Source organism: Benincasa hispida, chromosome 6 (genome assembly GCF_009727055.1).
Source record: "Benincasa hispida cultivar B227 chromosome 6, ASM972705v1, whole genome shotgun sequence".
NCBI lineage: Eukaryota > Viridiplantae > Streptophyta > Magnoliopsida > Cucurbitales > Cucurbitaceae > Benincasa > Benincasa hispida.
The window spans coordinates 13049879-13073617 of record NC_052354.1 but is presented as its reverse complement, the minus strand read 5'-3'; the positions used below and the strand labels follow the sequence as shown (position 1 = coordinate 13073617).

At 34.3% G+C, this 23739-nt stretch overlaps 1 protein-coding gene across 5 annotated transcripts; it reads right to left on the bottom strand.

Annotated features, from left to right (window-relative positions):
• Positions 1-2469: 2469 nt before the first annotated feature.
• LOC120079976 (golgin candidate 6) lies at positions 2470-18008 on the bottom strand. 5 transcript variants are annotated; one of them, XM_039034473.1, is made up of 20 exons: positions 17850-18008; positions 17596-17710; positions 17412-17464; positions 17127-17254; positions 16985-17037; positions 11100-11246; positions 10895-10968; positions 10737-10806; positions 9966-10019; positions 8399-8494; positions 7628-7678; positions 7453-7539; positions 7241-7354; positions 7076-7147; positions 6148-6330; positions 5905-6008; positions 5681-5729; positions 5471-5536; positions 3680-4441; positions 2470-3272 (listed from the first exon to the last, which is right to left on the bottom strand). In XM_039034473.1, the coding sequence occupies exons 2-20, from the start codon at positions 17617-17619 to the stop codon at positions 2727-2729; spliced, it is 2733 nt and encodes a 910-aa protein (XP_038890401.1). In that variant the 5' UTR covers positions 17620-17710; positions 17850-18008; the 3' UTR covers positions 2470-2726. The 5 variants fall into 5 exon arrangements, with proteins under 5 accessions (XP_038890401.1, XP_038890402.1, XP_038890403.1 ...); XM_039034474.1 differs by having other exon boundaries at positions 17596-17725; positions 17850-18003; XM_039034475.1 differs by having other exon boundaries at positions 17596-17685; positions 17850-17992.
• Between the last annotated feature and the right edge of the window lie 5731 nt (positions 18009-23739).

Genomic DNA, 23739 nt, shown 5'->3' with positions numbered 1-23739 from the left:
CAAGTCAATCCAAACGGCCTCTTAATTCACTTTACAGATAAAAAAATTTGATATCGTCGTCAGATATTAGTTTGAATTGAATTTATTTGAATTTATTTTTTATTATCAAATTTGATTAGATTCAACTAACTTTTGATTTGTTTATATGTTTGTTACAAATTCAATTGTATCTAAATATTATTGTTATCAAATTAATTTGATTTTTTTCTTTATATTTTCAGTGTTTTCAATTTTTCATATACAAACATGTAAAAATGGCTCGTTGAACCTAAAAAAAACATATAAATGGGAGCTAAATTTTAAATGTTTGAAACATGTGGATGGGTATATATGCATTTTTCAGTTTATTATTATTATTATTGTTGTTGTTGTTGTTGTTAGTATTAGTATTCTTATTCTTATTCTTATTATTATCATCATAAATATTATTATATTATTGTTGTTGTTGTTGTTAGTATTAGTATTCTTATTCTTATTATTATTATTATCATCATAAATATTATTATTTATTAAAAGAAGATAACAAAGAACCCTAAATCCCATATTCTTCATTTTCTTCATTTAGCCGGCCCCAAATCTCATTTTCTCCTTTGTAATCTCAAATCTCATGTCTTTGATCGTTGCAACTCTTTTTTGGATTCCATCATCTTGGCTAGCACCCTCATCAGGTTGCCGACCTTTTTCGCTTGCACACATGTTTTTTTTTTTTTTTTTTTTGCTTTTGTTTCTACTTTGAGCATCATTTTCAACACTGACGTTCTGGGATTGATAGTGTTTTTGACTTTCAAGATCCAAGGACCAAAATGGTCACATCTCGTCATCTTCCCTTGCATAAAGGATCATATTGGGTGATTTTTAATTTTTATTTTGCTTCTGGAATGTTTAGATATTATGTATGTGTTGTTCTAGAATGTCTAGGTAGAGTGTATTTGTGATATTCATGTTATGGTAGTTTTGTCATTTATTAATTAATATTTTTTATTATATAAATTCGTTTTGCTATTTTTACAATTTTGAAACTTTTTTGCCATTTTTCCAAATGAAACTTTAAAATTTGTTATTTTTCTTGTTAGCCCTATTTTCTATTACTATTGAGGGACTGTTTGGAGGGCCAATATCTTATGTGAGAAGATGATATAACTCCTATATCACCATTTGGCCCACTAATATACCACCTTTTCACTTCCTTCAACATATGCATGGTAACCCTCATTTAACAACTCTCTCGACTTCTCCACCCCCCACTCCTATGTCTCCTCCCTTCTCATACCCGATCACCACTCTCTCCTCCCTTCCTATGATCCATTAACGTTTTTATATCTTTATTCTTTTCTTGAGTTTACTTCATTATACTTCGGGTGTAGTTTTTTTTTTCCACTATCCATTTTATTAAGAAACCATGATATTTCAATCTAATTCCATGCACCTATTTTTTACTCTCAATTTACATTTGGGGTAGCCATTCAAACCCCAAAAACGTAACATTCTTAAAAACCAAACCGAATTGAATCGAACCGTTTTTAGCAAATATATATATATATATATATATATATATTTTAAAAAAAGAAGTAAAATCGAATTTAAAACCGAATCGTTTTTAATTTAAAGAACAAATCGAATTAAAAACCAAACTGAACAAACCAAACTATTTTTTAATTAAAAAATATAACATAGGTTTTTTAAAAATGCAAAAACCGAATTGTAAACCAAACCAAACCACATATTTGTAGTTCGGTTTCACATATTAAAAAATTCGACCACTAATTTACATACAACGTTTTCTCCTCCAGTATTTTGTGATAGAGTATATTAATAATTTATTATCTATAAATTATGTCATTCAAGTTTTCATTTTTATTTATTTAGTATACCATTTATTTATCTGTATAATGCCCATTAAAAAATTACAATATTTTGGATTAAATCTTTGTACATAATTTCTTCAAAAAAATAATTTTTTAAAAAAAATTCTCTTCATATACAACATCAATATTCAAAATCTACCCATTATAAAAGTCAATAGAAAACTCATCCGTGAATGAAAAAGCCCCAACGAAATTCCTAAAATCGCAAAACTTTTTTTTTTTAATGTCTCGCTAAAATATTAACTGACCATTAATTACCCTTTAGTTCTCAATAGTTTTTTAAAAAAATTAAATTTATAAATACTACTTTCACTTATTTATTTAAGATTTTTTCAAAATTCAAGTCATGATTGAAAATTATATATATATATATATATATATATATATATATATAATATTAATATTAAAAGGTGGAAAAAAATTAGAAAAAAAGTTGGTACGATCATCTGACTTAGAAGTAAATTCTGTATTTTTAGATGTTGATATTTAATCTTAAATTTTGACTGATTTTTTTTTTAAAACAACCATAATAAAGAATTGTTTAAAAGACAATAATTGAATAAAAAACCTAAATTGATATAATAATTGAATAATCAATTTCATCTTCCCTTGAATGAAAAGCTCATTGTTTGCAACTGATATTCGGATAGAAATATATATCGTAGGTTGCAAGCTCCGAATGGAATTCGATTCAAGTATATCATAATTTAAACTGAACCTCCCGTTACTCCAGAATGAGTATAGTAGACAAGTTTCAAACTGTACAGTGCAACAAGAAATGTACAAATGGAGAATAAAACACAATCAATCATACCTATAAGGAGGAGGAGAAGGCACAAGAACATCACAGAGTGCACAATATCAATCTTCATCTTCATCGTCTTCGGGCAGCCCCAGATCGTCTCCGATTCCTTCAAGAAGTTTATCAACATCCTCTCCTAACTCGATTAACCTTGCACTTAATCTTTCCACTCTACTTTGTTCTTGCCCGAGGCACACAAGCAAGTCATTCAGTTCAGTCTCGCTCTCCTTCTGAGCTTCTTCCCTTGCTTCTGCCTTAATTGCCTCAATGTCGGGGCTAACAGAGTGTTCTCCTCTCTTCAAAGCTTTTACCTCCTTTTCTAGATGGAAGTTTGCTTGTTCGAGACTGTTGTATGCATCTGAGAGGCTCTTAAGATCGGATTCCATCTTACCAGCCAAGTTTCGGTAGTAGGATGCATCAGATTCGACTTTCACTTTCTCTTCCTTGAGCAGTTCCAGCCGTTTAGATGTTTCTTGAAGATCTCTTTGAAGTGTCTCTAATTGGACTCGGTTGGATGGCCCACTCGCTCTCTGCTCACTCGGGGAGTCATTCCCTCCGGTTTTAGAGAGGTCCTCAGCTAAAGTTGCATTTCTACTAAGAAGGTCCTAGAAATAGGGAAGGTAGATGGATCAAATAATAATTACTTTCATTTCTCGGGTCTAAATAATGGTGGAATAGGAAGACAAAATTATATATCAGTAATAGATGCCAAAATATGCAAAGAGCATGTAAATCTTAGAATTGAGTCTAAATTTTCACTCAGATCCAAAAAAGTGCACCAACTTAACTAAAGATTTGGTCCCCAAATTTTTCCCAAACACAGTCAAAACCACAGTATGCTAATAATGATTTCTTAAGTTTAGTATAGTAACAAAAGTATTGCTCCTAATAGTTGGCCAAAAACATGGAAACAAATACTAGCAGTATGCTACTTAGTATTCCAATTTTATTAATTGATTAACATTTAAGAATTAGCGGCAAAGCATATAAGCATAGTAAGCAAATGATTTACCTGTATCTCGGTGCATTGCTTCTCTACAAATGCTTTAAGCCGCTTGATGTACTCACCATCAGCTTCCCCTTTCCCCTGCTCTAGTTCTGCTGGCACCACAGCCACCTTGCTCTTTGGTTGACTATATACCACAACAATACTCTCTCTGATATCTGCTTCCAATTTCTTAACAGTGTTGATAAAATGAGCATCGAAAACAGATGAGAGAATAGGAAGCTCCTCGTCTTTCTGATTTGAAGGATCATCATCAACATCTTCAATATCAGCCATACTAGCAGCTATAGATCTTGTCAGAACTTTCCGTGGTTCTGATGATTTGGAGGCAAAAAGAAAGCTCTTCTGCAGCTCATCAAACTTCAGAAAGTATGATGTAAGCCCAACCTTCTGACTAATGGTATCAACAATGGTAAAAGCATCCTTCTCGTTATCACTTGATTTATTATAGATTACACATTCCCCCAAGATAACTGCTGCCAAACCCCTCATGGAAACAGTTACAGATGAATCTGCGACCAACTCAAGCAGATATGTGAGGTGGGGCCGTGAATCTAGGAAGCACTGCACTGCACTGGGGTAGTCAGCCAACCAAATGATAAGCAATTTCAATATGATTAGTTGAACATATGAATTGCTGCTCAAGGACGACTTCCCATTTCTATTTTTCATAGAAGAGGCAACAGCCAAATACTTCACCATTCGATGCATCAGAGGTTCGGGATCTCCCAAGGAAGGCATGGGTGCTTCAAGTTTTATTTTCAGTACCTGAAACATAGAAAAGGAATATGAAAATTAAAGACTTGTTTGGTAGAGAATCTGAAAATCGAAATTTGAAAACAAGGGATTAAATAAAAACAGAGTTGTATTCCACATTTTCATGTGTTTTGTACCAGAATTCAAAAATTGAATTCTAATATAAACAATTGTGAACTAGTTGTAGTTACCCATTAAATATTAGTTGACAATAAATTATTGTTAATTTATTTATAAACACGTTAAAAAAATTGTATAATTATTGTTTTGCAATATTATAAATTTATAGGAAAATTTGAAATTTTGGTCCCTATGGTTTGGAGTAAGTTAAAATTTAAATATTATGGTTTCTCATTAGAATTTACCCCCTATGATTTGATAAAAACTTCATAATAAATATGCCTATGGTATGGACTATTTAAGAGGATTTAACAAACCATATGGACTATCAAACCATGGGAACTACATTCTATATTTTAAAATCCTATGGACTGACTTTTGACTTTATCCAAACCATAGGGCCTAAACTTGAAATTTAACCAAATTTAATTTATAATACATTACATAATACATATTTTAATTGTAAAAAATTTGAATTAGGTTTATAACATGGCATACTATATTTCTAAATGTTTTTATCTTTATTTAATATAATTCTGCATTTTAAATTTTAAAATTCAAATTCTGGATACAAAGAAAATATAAAAATGTTGTTTCAGAATCTTCATTATTTGGATATCAGAATTCGAAAACAATTTTCAGAAACAGAATTTGGGTTGTCTGCCAAACATATTATTCGTTAAACTCCGTGAATCTAAAAATATAAAATAGAATCCATATTGAAAACCAAACAGACCCTAAGTTTCTTTTATTCCCAAGATACTTTTCATTCATACAAGATAGATTTTACTTCTTTTTTAAAAGATATAGGAAACAAAGAAAACAGTGGTCATGCATGCAAGATTAGTAGTAATGAAATGCAAACATTCATGCTTTACCGTCAAGAAGAAACATTAGAACGAAATCTATCTAGTTGCATACCCTTTCCTTGCACTGATTGTTGTTCTTAATCACATGCGATAGAACACTGGCAGCTCTGCAACATGTCTGCAATCATATTAGCCAGATTGTCATTATAGAACTCGTGATACTTGTCCCTCCAGGGACATCCGAGAACTAATGCTACTTTGTGGTGCAGAAGACAACATATCATACATTTCAACATTTCCTTGATATTAAAACATAAATTACCTCGAGATCACCATCATTTTCACTCAAAGTAAGACTACGCAACAGCATGCTGCAAGAAGAACTTATTCAGATATTATCATTCACCAAATAGAAGAATTTGTGAGCTAACATTTTTAACCTAGAAGTTTATGGAATTTAAACCCATCTTCCACAATAGTAACCAAAAAAAGGGTGCATTTAATAAAGCAGGAAAAGAACAGTGCAGAATGAATTTGTGAATAAACCTTCCAAATGACATGTTCACATCCTCCTCAAGTGGTGCATAGATCATGGACTGTGGTTGAGGAATTAAAGTGGATGCCAACATTGTTTGTCCATCAGAATTTTTCTGATTCAGAAAACACGTTAAAAAGAGTAATAACACAATTGAATTTGAAATTTGAGTATTAAAAAAATTAAGTTAAATTGATGAAAGTCCTTAATACGCTTTGTGAAGAAAAATGTAGAAAGTTGAAAGCAAAAATAACCTCACAAAAGCACTTAAAAACGTAATCAGCAGCAAAGAATTCTTGGGTACTTGATGTCCGCAAAATGATTCTAAGTATTGAATTCAGGGCAGGTTCTTGCACATTGTCTCCAAGGAGTTTGCTTGCAATAGTATCAAGATTTTTGGGATGCTCAGAGATCAGATTGCCAATGCATTGTAATGCCTAATAAAATGAAAGAAAAAATCTATATTGAATGATTAACTGGCATCCACTTATACATCAGTGATAGCTGAATGAAAACAAACTAAAAGAAAAGAAAATGGTTTGAGATCTGACTATCTAATAGATATGTGTGTATTTGTGGTGTAGGGGGTAACCATGGCAATTATACAACCTATCAAACAGATCTTCCAGCAAGGTCATAACATTAAATTTCATCTAGTTTTAAATATCCAAATCCCAAACATATATCAAACAGATCTCATTATAAATATTTACTATCATTATCATATCAATAATCTATATGAGATAATTCCAGTTGAACAGCAAGAATGGATAAAAGCAGGAATTGTAAGAATAAAAAATGACAAGAAACAAGAAATAGAGTTCATCTAGCTTAAGTTCATGAAAGAGAGAATCTATCAAGCTTCAGCCTTCCGTGCATGAAGACGATGGAAAATTTTATTAAGCAGAATTACACAACGATTATCCTACAAAAATAAATATTGACACCTCAAAAGTCTTATAGAAGTGCAAAAAAGTATTTTCCATGAAATTACTCTCAGATTTTAATAACTAGAAGCAAATGCATAGAGTAATCAATATCTTTGGGGCAAGAAACCGAAGGAGCTTCAAGAATAAACATTATTCTAACTACTGGACATGTTTCAGTCCATCAGAATAAGTCTATAAGATGAGAGTGTTTGTCTTTGTATGTGATTGATAGATAGTACACTGCCTCACTTACCGCACAACGGACTGGAACAGGGGCCCATTGGCTTTCAACACCTAACAGTAGAAGATGATCCAAAACCTTTTTCTGTGTAAGGGCAAAGAGAAAAATCTCGTCAGAGAACCCCAGTCTTTTCAATTTAAGGAAACATACATAAAATAATTGTTTTCTATTGCAAACCTGAACCAAAGTTGTTTTATTAGTCAGCTTATTTCCATCTTTTCCAGGATCAACCTTGGGGTCTCCCATTATCAGTAAATTTATAGTTCCTAATGCGCTGAGTAAATTTATTGTCTACTGGCAAGATGTTCACAAAAAATGCACTGGTAAGACCTTTTGGACAGGATATTAAAAATGTATTCATGTGATGCACAATTGCACAATTATCTAACCTTTTGTTGTGTGAAACTGTAAGTACCTCCTCTTGACTTCAGAATTGATATTAATGGATCAAATCCCATAGTCTCCCTCAGCAACACCTGAGTATAACATTCTACAACCTTTTAGAAAAGCCTAAGACACAAATAGCAAGGTATTGACAGATAACAATAGATAAATGCAGCTCACCTGATTTGATGCATTTTTTCTTAGAAGGTTGTTCAACAATTCTAGGCAATCCTGTTTAAGAAGTATTCATTAAAACCATAACAAACTCAATATATTTCCATCACCAGGATATTAAATCAAAAGGATATGTCAAACACATCAGTAAACAGAAATGAAAACTTTGATCTGAGGAAATGAGCAGATGGAGATGAGTAATCTAAATTATGTCTATCATATTAACTTCCCACAGACCAACTAATGAGAAAGAGGACCAGAGGAGTTCGCCGATCATTGTCTATAAAAGGTTTTTTCGATGAGGATCGTTGTCTATAAATTCAATTTCCTGTGAAGTTAAAAAAATAAGAATACAAATTATGACACTTGTTTTCCAGATTGAATAGCATGAGGTTTGGAAAACCGGAAAGAAAGAGAGATTAAAGAAAAATCCCTCAGGTAATGCTTTCTTCAGTTTATAATATTTTTCCTTTGACAAAAATGGTTTAAAATAGTAACGATCATACAAATTTCAACTTAATTTCCAAAAAGAAGTAATACAATAAAACAATAATTTCTAACAGAAATAAGGTTCTCATAGGAACAGAAGTTTCAAGCTATGGTTTCCAAATGTGAGAAAGATAGGGAACTTTAGAGGAAAGGGGAAAAGAAAGAGGTACCTACCACATTTTATCACATGAGAAAACAATAATGATAAAGATCTCACAAGTGAACTTAAAACAGTAAAACGCACATCTGACATAAATTAAGCAAATTAAGTTTTCAATCATGAACTACCTGCACAACAACACCACCATCAGAGCCTCCTTCCTCTTTAATGATGCTAAAAACCTTCTCAAATGCACCTTCAAATACCACGATTTTTTGAATTTCCTAAAATTGAATAGATTTATTAGTCAGTGAAAGACAATATCACCTTTCAAAACCATCATTAATACGAAAAATTTTAAATCTATACTATATATGAGAAAGAGATTCAAGAAAAGAAGCTATTGATTTCCTATTTCTTTCAAGAACTCCTGCATTATTCAGTCTAAACTAGCCATTCTTTTCAAATTTAACTACCCATTTCTGTGATGAGTTATTGTTAGATGATATATAATTAAATTTACCTTCACCCATTAGCTTAAGCTTATGGGTCAATTGGTGATTTAAGATGGTATCAGAGTAGGTTGTCTTAGGAGGTCCTATGTTCAAGCCCCTGCAATGTTGTTTTCTCCCCAATTAATTAATTTCCACTTGTTTGGCTCTTCTTCATATTTCAATCTCACAAGTGAGGAGTATTAGATGATATATAATTAAATTTACCTTCACTCATTAGCTTAAGTTTTTTGGTCAATTGGTGATTTAAGAGATATTATTATTATTCATTTAAAGTATATTTTTTGAATAAGGTAAACTAAATGACTACTACAAGTTTGTCATTTTTTAATTAAAAATGTAGTATCATGAATATAAAAGATTATTCTTAGATAGGATAGAATTAAAACAATGTTCTTCAAAATAAAATGTTGTTCAATGGCTAATAGTTTATCATTCATTAACTAAACATTTATCATATTGGACATGATGAGGGCACTAAGGAGGTGTCAACTTAGTTGAGATACCTGGGTGTGCTTCCTGATCCTTTTGTTTAGTTTTGCTTTGTTTGTCTCATTCTGTTTTTTATTCATGCTCCTCGTATAATTCTCTTGTACTTTGGGCATTAGTCTCTTTTTATTCTAATAAAGAGGCTCCTTTCTGTTTCAAAAATTTAACTAAACATTTATCATAAGTCTAAAATATTGTTCTTTGGTGTCAGTGCTTTAGTTAATTTGGGATTGTATGGGTACATAACAAGGACGGTCCCTCTTTGATCGAGGAGATATGTACTCTCCCTTTCGTGACAAGGGCGGAGTGTTATGACTTACAGTAGGTGTGTTGTTTTGCAATATTTTGAGGGGTGTGACTTGAGAAGAATAGTAGGATCTTTAGTGGAGTTGAGAGATCTTTAGAGGTGGTGAGGTTTAATACCTCTTTGTGGGCTTCCATGAATCGAATAATTTGTAATTCAGTTAGGTCTTATTCTTTAGGGTTGAAATCCTTTCATGTAGGTGGTGGACGATTCCTTTTGTGGGCAGGTCTTCTTGCCTGTCCTTGTACATTCTTTCACTCTCAATGAAAGCTCGATATCCTATTAAAAAAAGTGTTCTTTGGAAAAAAACAAAATCTGAATTTGTGATAAATTTAACATGAGACTATGCTACTAATGGATAAATGAATTTATACAAAACTAAATGATTATAACCTTTGATATTTCAGTACAAAAATAACTATAACCAATATAACTGAAGAAAGATCAAACCTCAGCTTCACGGGTCAAGTAAGTAAGCAATAGCAGAGCCTCATTCCGTATAACCTATAAGGCAAACAATAACCATATTTTAATGACTCATTCTAATATAAGCAATATCTTTTTGTTGTAGCTCTAGATGCAAGGACAGTTCAATAGAGAGGAAATTAGACAAAAATTATTTTCCTCATGGTTAAGGGTAGCAAAAGAGTGTGTGTCGAAACATCTATGCTTCCCAACAATGGAGTCTAAAACATTGAACTTTCTTCTAATGGAAGAGTTCAAATCCTCACACCCTATGATATACTCTTTTAAATCCACAAGTATGCCAACCAACTTACTTGCATCTCAACTAATCTCCTAGTACACTACAATATTTGGTTATCAAGAAAATTGTAGGTTTTTGTTATCTAGAAATGTAGCCACCACAAGATTTGAACTTGTTCCACCAAATTTCATGCCTTTTTTTTACTTCCCCAATGATCATTAACACAACCCATAGTGGTGCTAACATTGTACGATATCCATTTTTACAATTGTGCCCCCATTGTTTTGATTAAAAGACAATAATTCTTAAATCTAGTTTAACACTATTTCGTCCTGCTTTAATTTTTCAATTATTAATACATTCGTTCAGTTTAATATTGGTGTCAATATTCTAAATATAGGTAAACATCGATTTGAGACCAACTGATTATTTAAATAGGTCTTGGAGACCACCATATAAAATTGGAGGGGGACATTAAAAAGTAATTTGCATAATACAAGTTAGCCAAAGTATACCTCGCGATCCATAAGCATGTCCATTAGTCGAGTTATACCACGAGGAATGCTGAGAATTGCTTCCTGCAACCTTAAGGGGAAAATCAGCAACTAATGAGAACTGTAAAAGATAGAGATAGAAACAACATAAAATAAACAAAATGAGTAAATAAATATACCTCGTGGGAGAATTTGTAAGAAGAGCTGTCAACAGTTGAAGAGTATAATATCTCACATAAAAATCCTCTTCTGACTGCAAAAGCACAAAAGAAACCCCAAGAGGGGCGGAGAAATGTGTTCAGATATGGTACTGAGTTACGCAAATGCATACCCCCAAACCTATGAATATTAAAAATATATTTAAACATAAGAGGAATAACTGACCAAAAGACTCAAAAGAAGAGAGATGCTGTCTGATTCCCTTGAAAGCAGATCAGAGTTCATCAGAGCTGGTTGGACTTCATCCTTGGATCCTTTCGCATGATCGAGAGGAGTTAATGCACTTACAAGAGTTTCAAGGGCCCCTCGAACCTGAACTCAAGTAATGGAAAAACATATCACGATACTGTTAAACCTCCAATTATCCTATCTACAAAAGGAGGGGTAAAAACAAGAATGCACAGAAGAAGATGGTTACAAAGAAATGGGTGTGGAAAAAAGTTGTTATAGAAGAGAAAGTGGAGGATGAAATCCGTTGAGAGGGACCACTGCATTCTCCTTTATAAGGACGGCCTGGCTTGCAAATGAGGCATGATTTTTGTGAGATGAATAAAGGCTGAAGGAAGCTTTAAGGAGAGAATCTCCCCGCTCTCTCGAAGGAACTGGGTTCTTGATCGTTTCCCTTGTACTTTGTCATCTATTTTTGAAGCATTCGTATTCCTGTTCTTTTTTTTTTTTTGTCTATCTCCTCTGTAACTTGAGATTATCCATAGCATTAATAGAGCAGAGGAGTAGTTGTCTTCCCTGTTTTTCTGGTTCTTTTTGTTGGGTTTCTAAGTGCAGGTCTTGATACCTAACAAATTGGTATCAAAGCCACCCAATCCTGGGGCGGACAAGAGCGATAGCCCAGAAACAACTAGAAGAGAGAATGGAGACAAATGAGAAGGAGATTGCTGCATTGAAAGAAATGGTGCTTGGGTTGTGCAAAAACATAGAAAAGCTAGCTGAGGAAGTTAGAGAAAACAACTCTTCAAGGAAGAAGGAAGAATCGGGAACCATAGAAGGGAACCATAGAAAAGCTAGCTGAGGAAGTCAGAGAAAACAACTCTTCAAGGAAGAAGGAAGAATTGGGAACCACAGAAGGGAGTCACCTCAAATCAAGAGGGAAGATAGAGGAGGCAGAATCCACTCTACATCATAGAGCCGAAAATATGGATAAAGGCAAGTACAAGCGACTGGAGATCCCTCTCGGGTGAAAAATCCAGAATCCTGGGTATATCGAGCAGAACACTACTTCAAAATACACGAGTTATCGAATGCTGAGAAGGTCAAGGTGGTTGTGGTCAGCTTCGCCCCAGATGAAGTAGATTGGTTCCGGTGGAGCCATAATCGGAAGGCCATCACTACATGGAAAGAACTAAAGGAGAGGTTGTTTGATCACTATAGACCCATCGAGGAAGGAAGTTTGGGAGCCCGTCTGTTGAGGATTAAGCAGGAGGGTACGTACTCTGCCTACGTGAAGAAATGTGTCACCTACTCAGCACCACTATCGGAGATGGCGGAGAACATGCTCAGAGGCGCATTCATGAACGGCCTCAAACTAGTGTTACAGGCTGAAGTTATCAGCAAACACCCAACAATACTGGACGAGTGTATGCGCGAAGCCCAATTAGTCAATGATCAAAACCTGGTCCTAAAATGGTTTTGGCTGATCTAGAAATAGTTGGGCCCAATAAACGGGAGGCCCAAGGCGGGAAAAGGGAACCCACTCTAACGGAAAAAGGTTATACAAAAGGGAATGAATCCCTAACGATGAAGTAGGTATCCATCCCAGTGAAGAGTAACTATTCGAAGAAGGATCCCCCGCTGAAGAGACTATCGGATACTGAATTTCGAGATCGCCTAGACAAGGGCTTGTGTTTTCGTTGTAACGAAAAGTATTCCCCTAGGCATTGTTGCAAAATAAAGGAGAATCGACAACTAATGTTATTCATAGCTAAAGAAGAAGAGTCAGAGGCCGAGGAGATCAAAGAAGAAGAGGAGAAACCTGAAAAGGATGGAATTCATTGAAAAAATTGAGTTAGCTTTAAAATCAATGCTCGGATTTTCAGCAAAAGGAACCATGAAGTTGAAAGGGACGATGAGAGGTAAGGAGGTAACTGTGTTGATAGATTCAGGGGCTACCCACAACTTCATTCACCAAGAAACTGTGAGAGAGTTAAACATTCCCCTGAGACAGAAGACGAGGTTCGGAGTGGTTATTGGGAATGGAATGGCTATTCAAGGAAAAGGAATTTGCAAAGGTATCGAGTTACAACTGCCAGGATTGCTAGTAAGGGCAGATTTCTTAGAAATCAACTTGGGACAAATCAACGTGGTCCTAGGAATGCCTTGGTTATGCACTACGGGTTTCATGGGAATCCATTGGCCTTCATTAACAATGTCGTTATGGTCTGGAGAATCTCACGACATACTACAAGGGGACCCCTCCCTTACTAAGGCCGAAATCTCTTTCAAAGCTTTATCCAAAATGTGGGAAGAGGATAATATTGGGTTTTTAATCGAGTTTCAGCACTTGGAGATAGAAGATAAGAAGGATGGGAATCGGGAGAAAGAGCAGATACACTACGAAGATCTATCGGTGATGATTCAAGCACTATTAAAGCAAGAAGATGTTTTTGAGACTCCATCCACCTTACCACCCAAAAGCGCGATAGATTATCGTAATTTGACCGTGGATGGACAGAAACCTATCAACGTTCGACCATACAAATATGGCCACGCACAAAAGGAAGAAATTGAGAAGTTGATCGAGGAAAACTAAATCAAGCCACTGCGGCTGACAAGTTCCCCATTCCCGTCATTGAAGAGCTTCTTGATGAGCTACACGAAGCAACAGTGTTTTCAAAACTAGATCTCAAATCTAGGTACCCTTAGATCAAAATGAGAAAAAGTGACATTGAGAAGACGGCTTTCCGTACCCATGAAAGGCATTACGAGTTTATGGTTATGCCTTTTGGTCTGACCAACGCCCCAACCACTTTCCAGTCCCTAATGAATCAAGTTTTTTGCTCTTTCCTTCGTCGGTTTATATTTGTCTTCTTTGATGATATTCTCGTCTATAGCCCCAACATTACTACTCATGAGACCCATCTGGGGGTAGTGTTCAACATACTGAGGGATGACAAATTGTACACAAATAGAAAGAAGTACATCTTTAGTCGGCCAAGGATACAGTATTTGGGACATTGGATCTCTCAACAGGGAGTGGAAGTTGATGGGGATAAGATTAACGCAATGTTGGAATGGCCGCAGCCAGCTAATGTGACGGAACTCCGGGGATTTCTGGGACTTACTAGGTACTATAGAAGATTTCTAAGAGGGTACAGTGGCATCACAGCCCCTCTAACCAGACTATTATAGAAAAATGGATTCGTGTGGAATGATGAAGCAACTCGAGCATTTGAAGAATTGAAGCATGTGATGATGACGTGCGTGTCCAGTGTTGGCTTTACCGAACTTTCTCAGCCCTTTTTTATTGAAACTGACGCCCCGGGTTATGGATTAGGGGCAGTCTTATCACAAAATGACAAACCTATAGCCTATTTCAGCCAAAAATTATCAACACGAGCTCAAGCAAAATCCATATATGAGAGAGACCTCATGGTAGTTGTGTTGGCAGTTCAGAAGTGGAGGCATTACCTGCTAGGCAGCAAATTCATAGTCATTTCAGATCAGAAGGCTCTAAAGTTACTAATTGAACAGTGTGCAGTTCAACCTCAATTCCAAAGAAAGATGGCTGACCAAATTGCTTGGATATGATTTTGAAATATTGTACCAACCATGGTTGCAGAATAAAGCAGCGGATGCCCTATCGCGCATCCCTCCCAACAGCAGAAACCTAATGTGTTAACAGCACCAGCCTTAGTTGACACGTACTCAAGGAAGTGGAAAAAGATGAAGAACTCCAACAAATAATAATCATATTGAAAAAAGAACCTGAAGGAAAACAAAGTATCAATGGAAGAACGAACGGATGCTATATAAAGGAAGATTAGTCCTCTCTGGCAAATCCTCCTTAATCCCAACCTTACTACACACCTTCAACGACTCAGTATTGGGAGGGCATTCTAGTTTTCTGAGGACTTACAAGAGAATGAATGGGGAGTTGTTCTGGCTAGGCATGAAGTCTGACATAAAGAAATATGTGGAGAGGTGCGAAATCTGTCAAAGATACAAAACAGAGTCCTTATCCCCTGTTGGGTCGTTGCAGCCTCTACCAATCCCAGAATTAATCATAGAAGAATGGACCATGGATTTTATTGAAGGCTTATCTAAGGCAGGGGGATATGACACCATTCTGGTGGTCGTTGACAGGCTGAGTAAGTATGGCCACTTCATCAACCTCAAACACCCTTTTTCGGCCAAAGTAATTGCAGAGGCTTTTGTTCAAGGAGTAGTTAGACACCATGGGATTCCAAAGTCTATAATTACCGATTGTGATAAAATCTTTTTGAGTAACTTCTGGAAGGAGATGCTCACCTCAATGGGGACACAACTAAAAAGGAGCACAACATTTTACCCTCAAACCGATGGACAAACAGAGCGAGTCAACAGATGCTTGGAGACATATCTGAGATGTTTTTGTAATTAACAACCTACTAGATGGAACAAATGGTTGGCATGGGCTGAGTTGTGGTATAATACCACATTTCACATATCAATTAGGACAACCCCCTTATGCAGCCCGTGTATGGAAGACACCCCCCCCCCACCCCAAATGTCCTATAGGGATAAAAGAACAACGAATGACACTGTGGAACAGCAGCTAAAGGAGAGAGATCTGGCCCTAAATGCCCTTATCGACTCAAAGTCGCATGAAGAAAAATGCAGATTTACACCGATGAGAACTGCAATTGTCAGTAGGGGATGAAGTATATCTCAAGCTCAAACCTTATTGACAACGTTCTTTAGCTCGAAGGAGTGAAAAGCTATCTCCAAAGTTCTATGGACCCTACCAAGTAATCGAAAAGATTGGGGAAGTCGCCTACAAATTAAACCTTCCACCAGAATCTTCCATCCATAATGTGTTTCATGTTTCCCAACTCAAGAAAAAACTAGGGCAAGCACAACAAGTGCAGCATCTCCCACCCATTTTGTCCGAAGATTTCAAACTACAAGTAACGCCAGAACTGGTCTTAGGGATGTGTTGGAATAGAGAGGTAGCAATTCAAGAGTGGTTGGTTAAGTGGAAGGGACTCCCTGAAAATGAAGCTACGTGGGAATCGGCCTCCTTGATGAAGCAACAGTTCCCCGGTTGCCACCTTGAGGACAAGGTGCACTTCGAGAGGGGTGGTATTATTAAACCTCTGATTATCTATACCTACAAAAGGAGGGGTAAAAACGAGAATGCACAGAAGAAGATGGTTACAAAAGAAATGGGTGGGGAAAAAAGTTGTTATGGAAGAGAAAGTGGAGGATGAAATCCGTTGAGAGGGACCATTGCGTTCTCCTTTATAAGGATGGTCTGGCTTGCGAATGAGGCATGGTTTTTGTGAATAAATAAAGGCTGAAGGAAGCTTTAAGGAGAGAATCTCCCAGCTCTTTCAAATGCGTTGGGTTCTTGATCGTTTCCCTTGTTCTTTGTCATCTATTTTTTAAGCATTCATTTTTCTGTTTTCTTTGTCTATTTCCTCTGTAACTTGAGATTATCCATAGCATTAATAGAGCAGAGGAGTAGTTGTCTTCCCTGTTTTTCTGGTTCTCTTTGTTGGGTTTCTAAGTGCAGGTCTTGATACCTAACAGATACATGCTAAAAAAATATTAACATGAGTTCTTTTTTCAGGAGGGAGGGAGGGGGAGGGGGGAGAATGACTTCCCACAGCTGATCAAGTTGAACTAAAACTAATAATGTATAATACTATGAACTAAAGTTTTCACTGTCTAGAAACAAACCTAGATTTACCATATAATATTATCTTTAATTGTTCCAAAGCTTGTTGAAATAGGCAATAACATGTACTTTTTCTGAGAATGAAAGCATAACTAGGACTCCTAAAGAAAGATTTAATTCCTCAATTAAGGGAAGCAAAGAACAGATAAACTACAACCATTTCAACATCATCCCGTTCCTCCTTCAAAACACTCATGAGCACAGGGAATCCTGCAAAAAACATGTCAAATGTATATTTTTATTTATAAATTTTAGATAATCTACAGAACTGAAGTTAGATTAACAAGCAAAGCACACACCCATTGCACCGAAAGCTAGCTGGGCAGCACGACTTTCTGCTACAACAGACTGAAGTTCCACCATAGCAGTTCTCCTGTCCTCTGCAAGCTGACCATTGCTAATGCGATCCAATACACGTTCAACATAGCTATCAAAAAGGCGCCACACAATTAACCATAATATATGTAAAAAGCAACAGTAGACGTAACTATTAAGATTTTTCTGAATGAGAAAAAGCATATGGGAAAGCGTATGCCGTACAATTTATCCACCTTCGTGTTTACGAGCATACAACATCTACTTACCTATCTTCACCGGATGCAGAATTCTCATTGCCGAAAACAAGCCCAACCATGCCCTGCACGAAACTCACAGATTAAAAAAACAATGCTAAAAATTGTATAAACAGCAGAAAACAAGCACCACATTGCTATTCTAAACCTCATAATCCATGAAAATTCGGACGCAGAGAAGAGAGAGAGAGATCACCTTGTAACCAGAGACCAGATCCATATTCGACTAAGAATATCAAAAATCCTGAATCAGAAGCCAACGCAATAGCCCCGAAACCAACCAAGCCTTGGAAATTTTGTACACGCAATCCCTAAAAGTGAGAGCTCTAATCCAATCGTTGAAAATCCAAGAGATGAAATTTCATCCAAAATGCAGCGTTACGCAGAATTAAACGCACAAATAGCCGTACGAAAGGGAACGGGATTCCGATTAGAAGAAAAGGAACGAACCTGAAGTTCGAAACAGAGGGGCTGATCTCGGCGTCTGACGATTTTCGGTTGACAGCGATTGAGTGTTTTGTTCTTGCTTTCACGAGCTCTCCGAGTCTCTTGACCAAAACGGAAATTCGGAGCTCCTATTTTTTGGTTTTTTTTTTTTTAATATTTTTCTTTTGTTTTTATAATATATTTGTGGATTTATGATTGGTAGGGCTGTTCTTCGGTGGGAGCGACAGGCCCAAGGCCCACGTATTCAAGCCCGTGGTTGAGTTTTTTGGGCCTCTAGACAAACACGTCACCGGCCCATATAGAACAAGAGAATTTTTGGCCTTCAAACGTGTTTTTTTATTATTATTAAAACGGTTTTTTTTAGAAAAAAGAATGCTCAACATTTTACGTTATGTTGTATTTTTTTTTCTTATTGAAAATAACGTAACTGTTGATGTCAAAATCCATAGAGAATGAATGCACTTCACCTTCACTTAATATCAGTAATGAATTTATTTGAACGAGAGAAAAACGTGGCTTGAAAAAAAAATTGCATATTAGTGTGGTGTATGTCACATACACTCCAATGCTTAAGTCAGATAATGAAATAGTGTGAAAGTTAAAAGAGTTTCAAATTACTGATATGAAACTACAATTACATATTTATAAAAGATGTTGACCTAGGTCTTCTTCTGTTCCATTTTGAAATCTGGTTATTTGATAACCTAATTAGATTCTTATATGGGATTCTTAGGCTCGAGGTGTGTTGGGATGCCTTGTGCGAAAGTTGGGCTCCTCAGTCTCGAGTGAAGAGGTGGGGTCAAGGTTGCCAAGGAAGTAGGGCTGAAGGCCCAACTCAAGCACATTGGGTCGACTAGGCTCCCCGGCCTCGAAGTTGAGCCCAAAGGTCTAACCCCCCTCCCTTGTCTCGTCATAATTCTGATTTGATCTTGATCTAGTTTCATTTTTCTTTTATTGATTGGATTTATCCCTTTGATCCAAAATCACCCATAACAATAATGAATATGGAGATTTAATCCATGATCTTTCAAAAGAAATAAAGACAATCATTGTACTTATTTAGACTATTATAACATTTTTTTTTAGAATTTATCTTATAATTTTTATTTTACAATTCAGCAACATATGAGATATTGGAAGATTCAAATCTCTTATCCTCTATCTTGAAGATATACATCTTGATCGATGAATATTTTGAACTCCACTCAAATTATCAAATAAAATAAAAATCGTTGAATATTTGATGACTAGCATTAATATGAACCACATATTGTAATTAATAAAATCATCAGCTGGTATGAACTATTTATCAATATCACTACAGAATAAAATATTTAGTACATTTCTCAAAAACTTGAAATATCACAGATCTATTTTTGCTCAATCAAAAGATCATCCAGAATGAGTCTCATTTCATGCAAGCTTTGCCTAAATCATCCATGATGTATTGTGAATAATAGACAATATATGTACTAAAAAAACAATTAATATAAAATAGATAAGATATTATTATTAGTCAATGTGAGTATAGCTCATCTAACTTAGTATATGCATCGTCAATCTCATGGTCAAATATTAACTTGTTTATGTCAAACTAAAGAAACGGATAATATTATAAATATTATGATAATCGATGTTCATTAGATGCACATACTTACTGTTCATTGACCATGTGTCATGTCCCAATTTCTCAAAATGTTGTCTATATGTCTCAACATTATACATTATCGGTGTCCATGTAATCACTTCATACTTTGCCAAATTGGCTATAAAGAGTGACATTTAGTGGATTTGGAAGATACACATTGGGCAAATTCCATGAAAATTGCAGAAAGTGGAGAACTTAGAGAAATTTCTTATTTTATTTTGTTTGTCTAGATATTATGTTTAATTTATTTTAATATTTACTTATTTACTTATTATATTATATTATATTGGTATTTGTGTTCTCGTTGTACTCTTCAAGTTCACAACACATTATCAACACGCTTCAATCGTTTTCCCACTAAAGGTATATCGGTTTTTTCCCATTAGTTATAATTAATAAATTAGACGTTGTTCTACATATTTGATATATATTAAATTTCTAATATAAATAGAATATTTCGTAATAGTGTTACCTTGAAAAATATTATCAAATTGGAATTTGTAGCATTTGATATTAATGATAATAGTTATTTGTCATTAGCATTTGATGTCAAAATACACCTGGATGCCATAAAAATGTAATCACCAGAAAACAAATTTTCTTCCTAAAGCTCGTCATAAATGAATGCACTTAAGGCTCCAAAATTTTAAATCAATATGTTAGAGAATATGTTTTTCTACATTTCGGATGTGCTTCTGCAATAGCAATATCAAGAGAAATATTTTAGAAGTATTCTGCACTCATTTGATGTCTTCTCGTGGCTGAATGAAATAACGAGTTATTGATTTAAAAAATATGAATCTAAGTCGACTAAAGCAATAAAATTCCCTGAAGTGAATGTTGTAATTTTCAATAATTGTTGATGAAAAACCATGAATCTCGACCAACTGGAACAACAACATTCTCTAAAGTGAATACTGTGAATTTTAATAATAATCGTGGTCGAGATCGTGACTACGACAGAGGAAGAAATTATTATTATTTTCGTGGTGGTCGTTATAATTATTCAAATTTCAAAGAACCACATAAAATGATGATCACAAAGAAAAAACTCCACAAGATAAGAGCTCAAAAAGTATTGAAAATAAATGCTTCCGATACGAATTGACTGGGCATTAGTTACATACTTGTTGTACGTCAAAACACGTAGTCGATCTCTATCAAGAATCCCCGAAGGAACAAGAGAAAAATGTGGGAGCAAATTTTGCATATCAGGATAATGACATAGTTGAGTCATCTCATATGACAAATTTCGATGTGGTTGACTTATTTAAATCTCCTAAAGAGAAAATGACATAATTGATGGAACATCGAGTGTTTCCTCTGACTTTGAAAATATCTAAACTTAATGTTGTTGTTTTTTTATCCATCTTCATTTCTTCTTTTTTGTAGATGTTAACCTTTGTATATTCCAAATGTTGTTTTTCTTATTGTAATTATTGTCTTTTGGTGAAGAAATTTATATCATTTTCATATGTTGGGTGATTAAAAAATGAGTAAAGAAAATCTATGTCTGGCAGATAGTGTAACTACACATACAATACTTACAAGTAGAAAATATTTTTCCAAACTAACAATGCTCGAAGCAAAAGTAAATACAATATCAGGTTCTGCAAATCTAGTTGAAGGGTTTGAAAAGCAAATATTATTTTGCATAGAGAAACAAAATTTACAATTGACAATAAATTATTCTCTATTAAATAAAAGAGAAATCTACTTAGTTTTAAATATATACGTTGCAATGGTTATCGTATTAAGATTAATAGAAAGAATAATATGGAGTATCTTTATATCATATCTGCTGTCTCATATGAAAAACGTATACCGAAAGAGTTGTCTGTTTTATTATTTGGATTATATTATACTCATATACGAGTAATTGAAACATATGAAACAATGAACCTAAAGTTCATGAATCCATACATATTTACAACTTGGCACGACAAATTAGGTCATCCAGGGTCTATAATAATAAGAAGAATTATTGAGAATTCAAATGAATATTTAAAGGGCCAGAAGATTCTTCAGCTCTTAACCTGCCAAGTAGACCATTTAGATATTTTATGTATTAATAGACGCATCTTGCAAATGGTCATATATGCTTATTATCAAGTCGAAATCTTACACTTGCAAGATTACTTGCTCATAATTAAGTTAAGAGCACAATTTCCTGATTATACAATTGAGACTATTTGTCTTGATAATGTTGGTGAATTTACTTTATAAACTTTTGATAGTTATTGTATGTCAATTGGGACAAATGTTGAATATCTCGTGGCTCATATTCATACACAAAATGGTTTAGCATAATCATTTATAAAACGTTTGTAGTTAATTGCTAGACCATTACTTATGAGAGCCAAGCTTCCTACATCAGAGACATTACAAAGCTTATGGCCATGAACCAAATATTACCCATATGAAAATTTTTAGATGTGCGGTATATGTTATAATTACTCCACCACAACGTACTAAGATAGATTCTCAAAGAGGGTTAGGAATATACATTGGATATTATTCATAATCAATTATTAAATATCTTGAACCCCCAACGGTGATGTATTTACCACATGATTTACTGATTATCATTTTAGTGAAACAAATTTTCTAACAATATGGAGAGAAATTAAAAAGTTGAAAAAATAAATTACATGGAATGCATCGTTATTGTCTCATTTAGATCTCCGTACAAATTAATGTAAACTTGAAGTTCAGAAGATAATTCATTTGCAAAATATAGCAAATTAGTTACCAGATGCATTTATAGATGCAAAGAAAGTAACTAAATCACATATACAACTTGCAAATGTTCAAAAATTGATATCTCAACACAATAAGTTGTCACTAATGAGTCTAGAACACGTTAGGAGCGTGGTAGACCAGTGATTCCAAAGATAAAAATCTTCGCAAAAAAAAAATAATTAATAGTAAAAAAGACTTGGTTGAGGATGTAAGTACCCATGAAAAAATAATTGACATGACTAGTGAGGAAAGTGAAATACTTAAAGATAATAATGAGATTTCAATAAACTATGTCATGACAGGAAAAAGATGGAACCAAATTCATGTGATATTGACAATATATTTGTGCATAATGTTGCTGTTGATATTATATCTAAAAATGAGGATTCTAAACCAAAATCTGTTGAAAAATGTCAATATAGAAAAGATTGGTTTCGGTGAAAAAAAGCAATCAAGGCAGAATTAAACTCACTTTCAAAAAGTCAGATTTTTTGACAAATAGTCCGAACACCATAAGGTGTCAAACCTATGGGATACAAATTGGTGTTTGCGAGAAAAACAAATGAAAATAGTGTGGTCGCAAGTTATAAAGCAAGACTAGTTGCACAAGATTTCTCACAAAGACCCGGTATAGATGATGAGAAGACGTATTTTCCAGTGGTGGATGCAATTATATTAAGATATTTAATTGGTCTGACTGTGTATGAAAATTTGGACATGCATCTTATGGATGTAGTCATAGCATATTTATATAGATCTCTTGATAAGGATATTTATATAAAAATCCCATAAGGATTTAAGATACCTGAAACATATAAATTAAATTTTCAGGAATTGTTATTCAATAAAGTTACAGAGATCGTTATATGGATTGAAACAATGGGGATGAATGTGGTACAATCGCTTGAGTGGATATTTGTTGAAGAATTATATCATAACAATCCAATATTTTCGTGTGTTTTTATAAAGAAATCACAGTCAGAATTTGCTATTATAACTGTATATGTTGATGATTTAAATAAAACTGGAACTCCTAAAAAGCTTTCAAAAGCAATGGAATATCTAAAGAAAGAATTTAAGATGAAAAATCTCGGAAAAACAAAATTTTTTCTTGGTTTACAAATTGAACATTTAGCATATGAGATATTTGTTCATTGGTCAACTTATACAGAACAATTTTGAAAAGGTTCTATATGGATAAAGCACATCCATTGAACATTTCAATAGAAATTCATTCACTAGATGCGAAGAAAGATATATTTCAACCTCGAGACAATAGTGAAGAACTTCTTTATCCCGAAGTACCATTTAATTTTTGGGGGAACTCCATAGATTTAGAGAATTGGTTACTATTCCTAGTGCAATTAGTGCACTTATGTATTTTTCTAATAATACAATACTAGATTACATTTCTAGTAAATTTATTAGCAAGATATAGTTCTTCTCCAAGAAAAAGATATTGAAACGGAATTAAGCATATACTATGTTATCTCCGATGAACGA

Bases quoted from the DNA above. Each gene is read 5' to 3' on its own strand.
- LOC120079976 (XM_039034473.1), bottom strand. From the start codon at position 17,619: ATGGATCTGGTCTCTGGTTACAAG. The intron at 17,465-17,595 runs GTGATCTCTCTC...AGTTTCGTGCAG, and splicing joins ATCTGGTCTCTGGTTACAAG to GGCATGGTTGGGCTTGTTTT. The intron at 17,255-17,411 runs GTAAGTAGATGT...CCTTTTTGATAG, and splicing joins TCTGCATCCGGTGAAGATAG to CTATGTTGAACGTGTATTGG.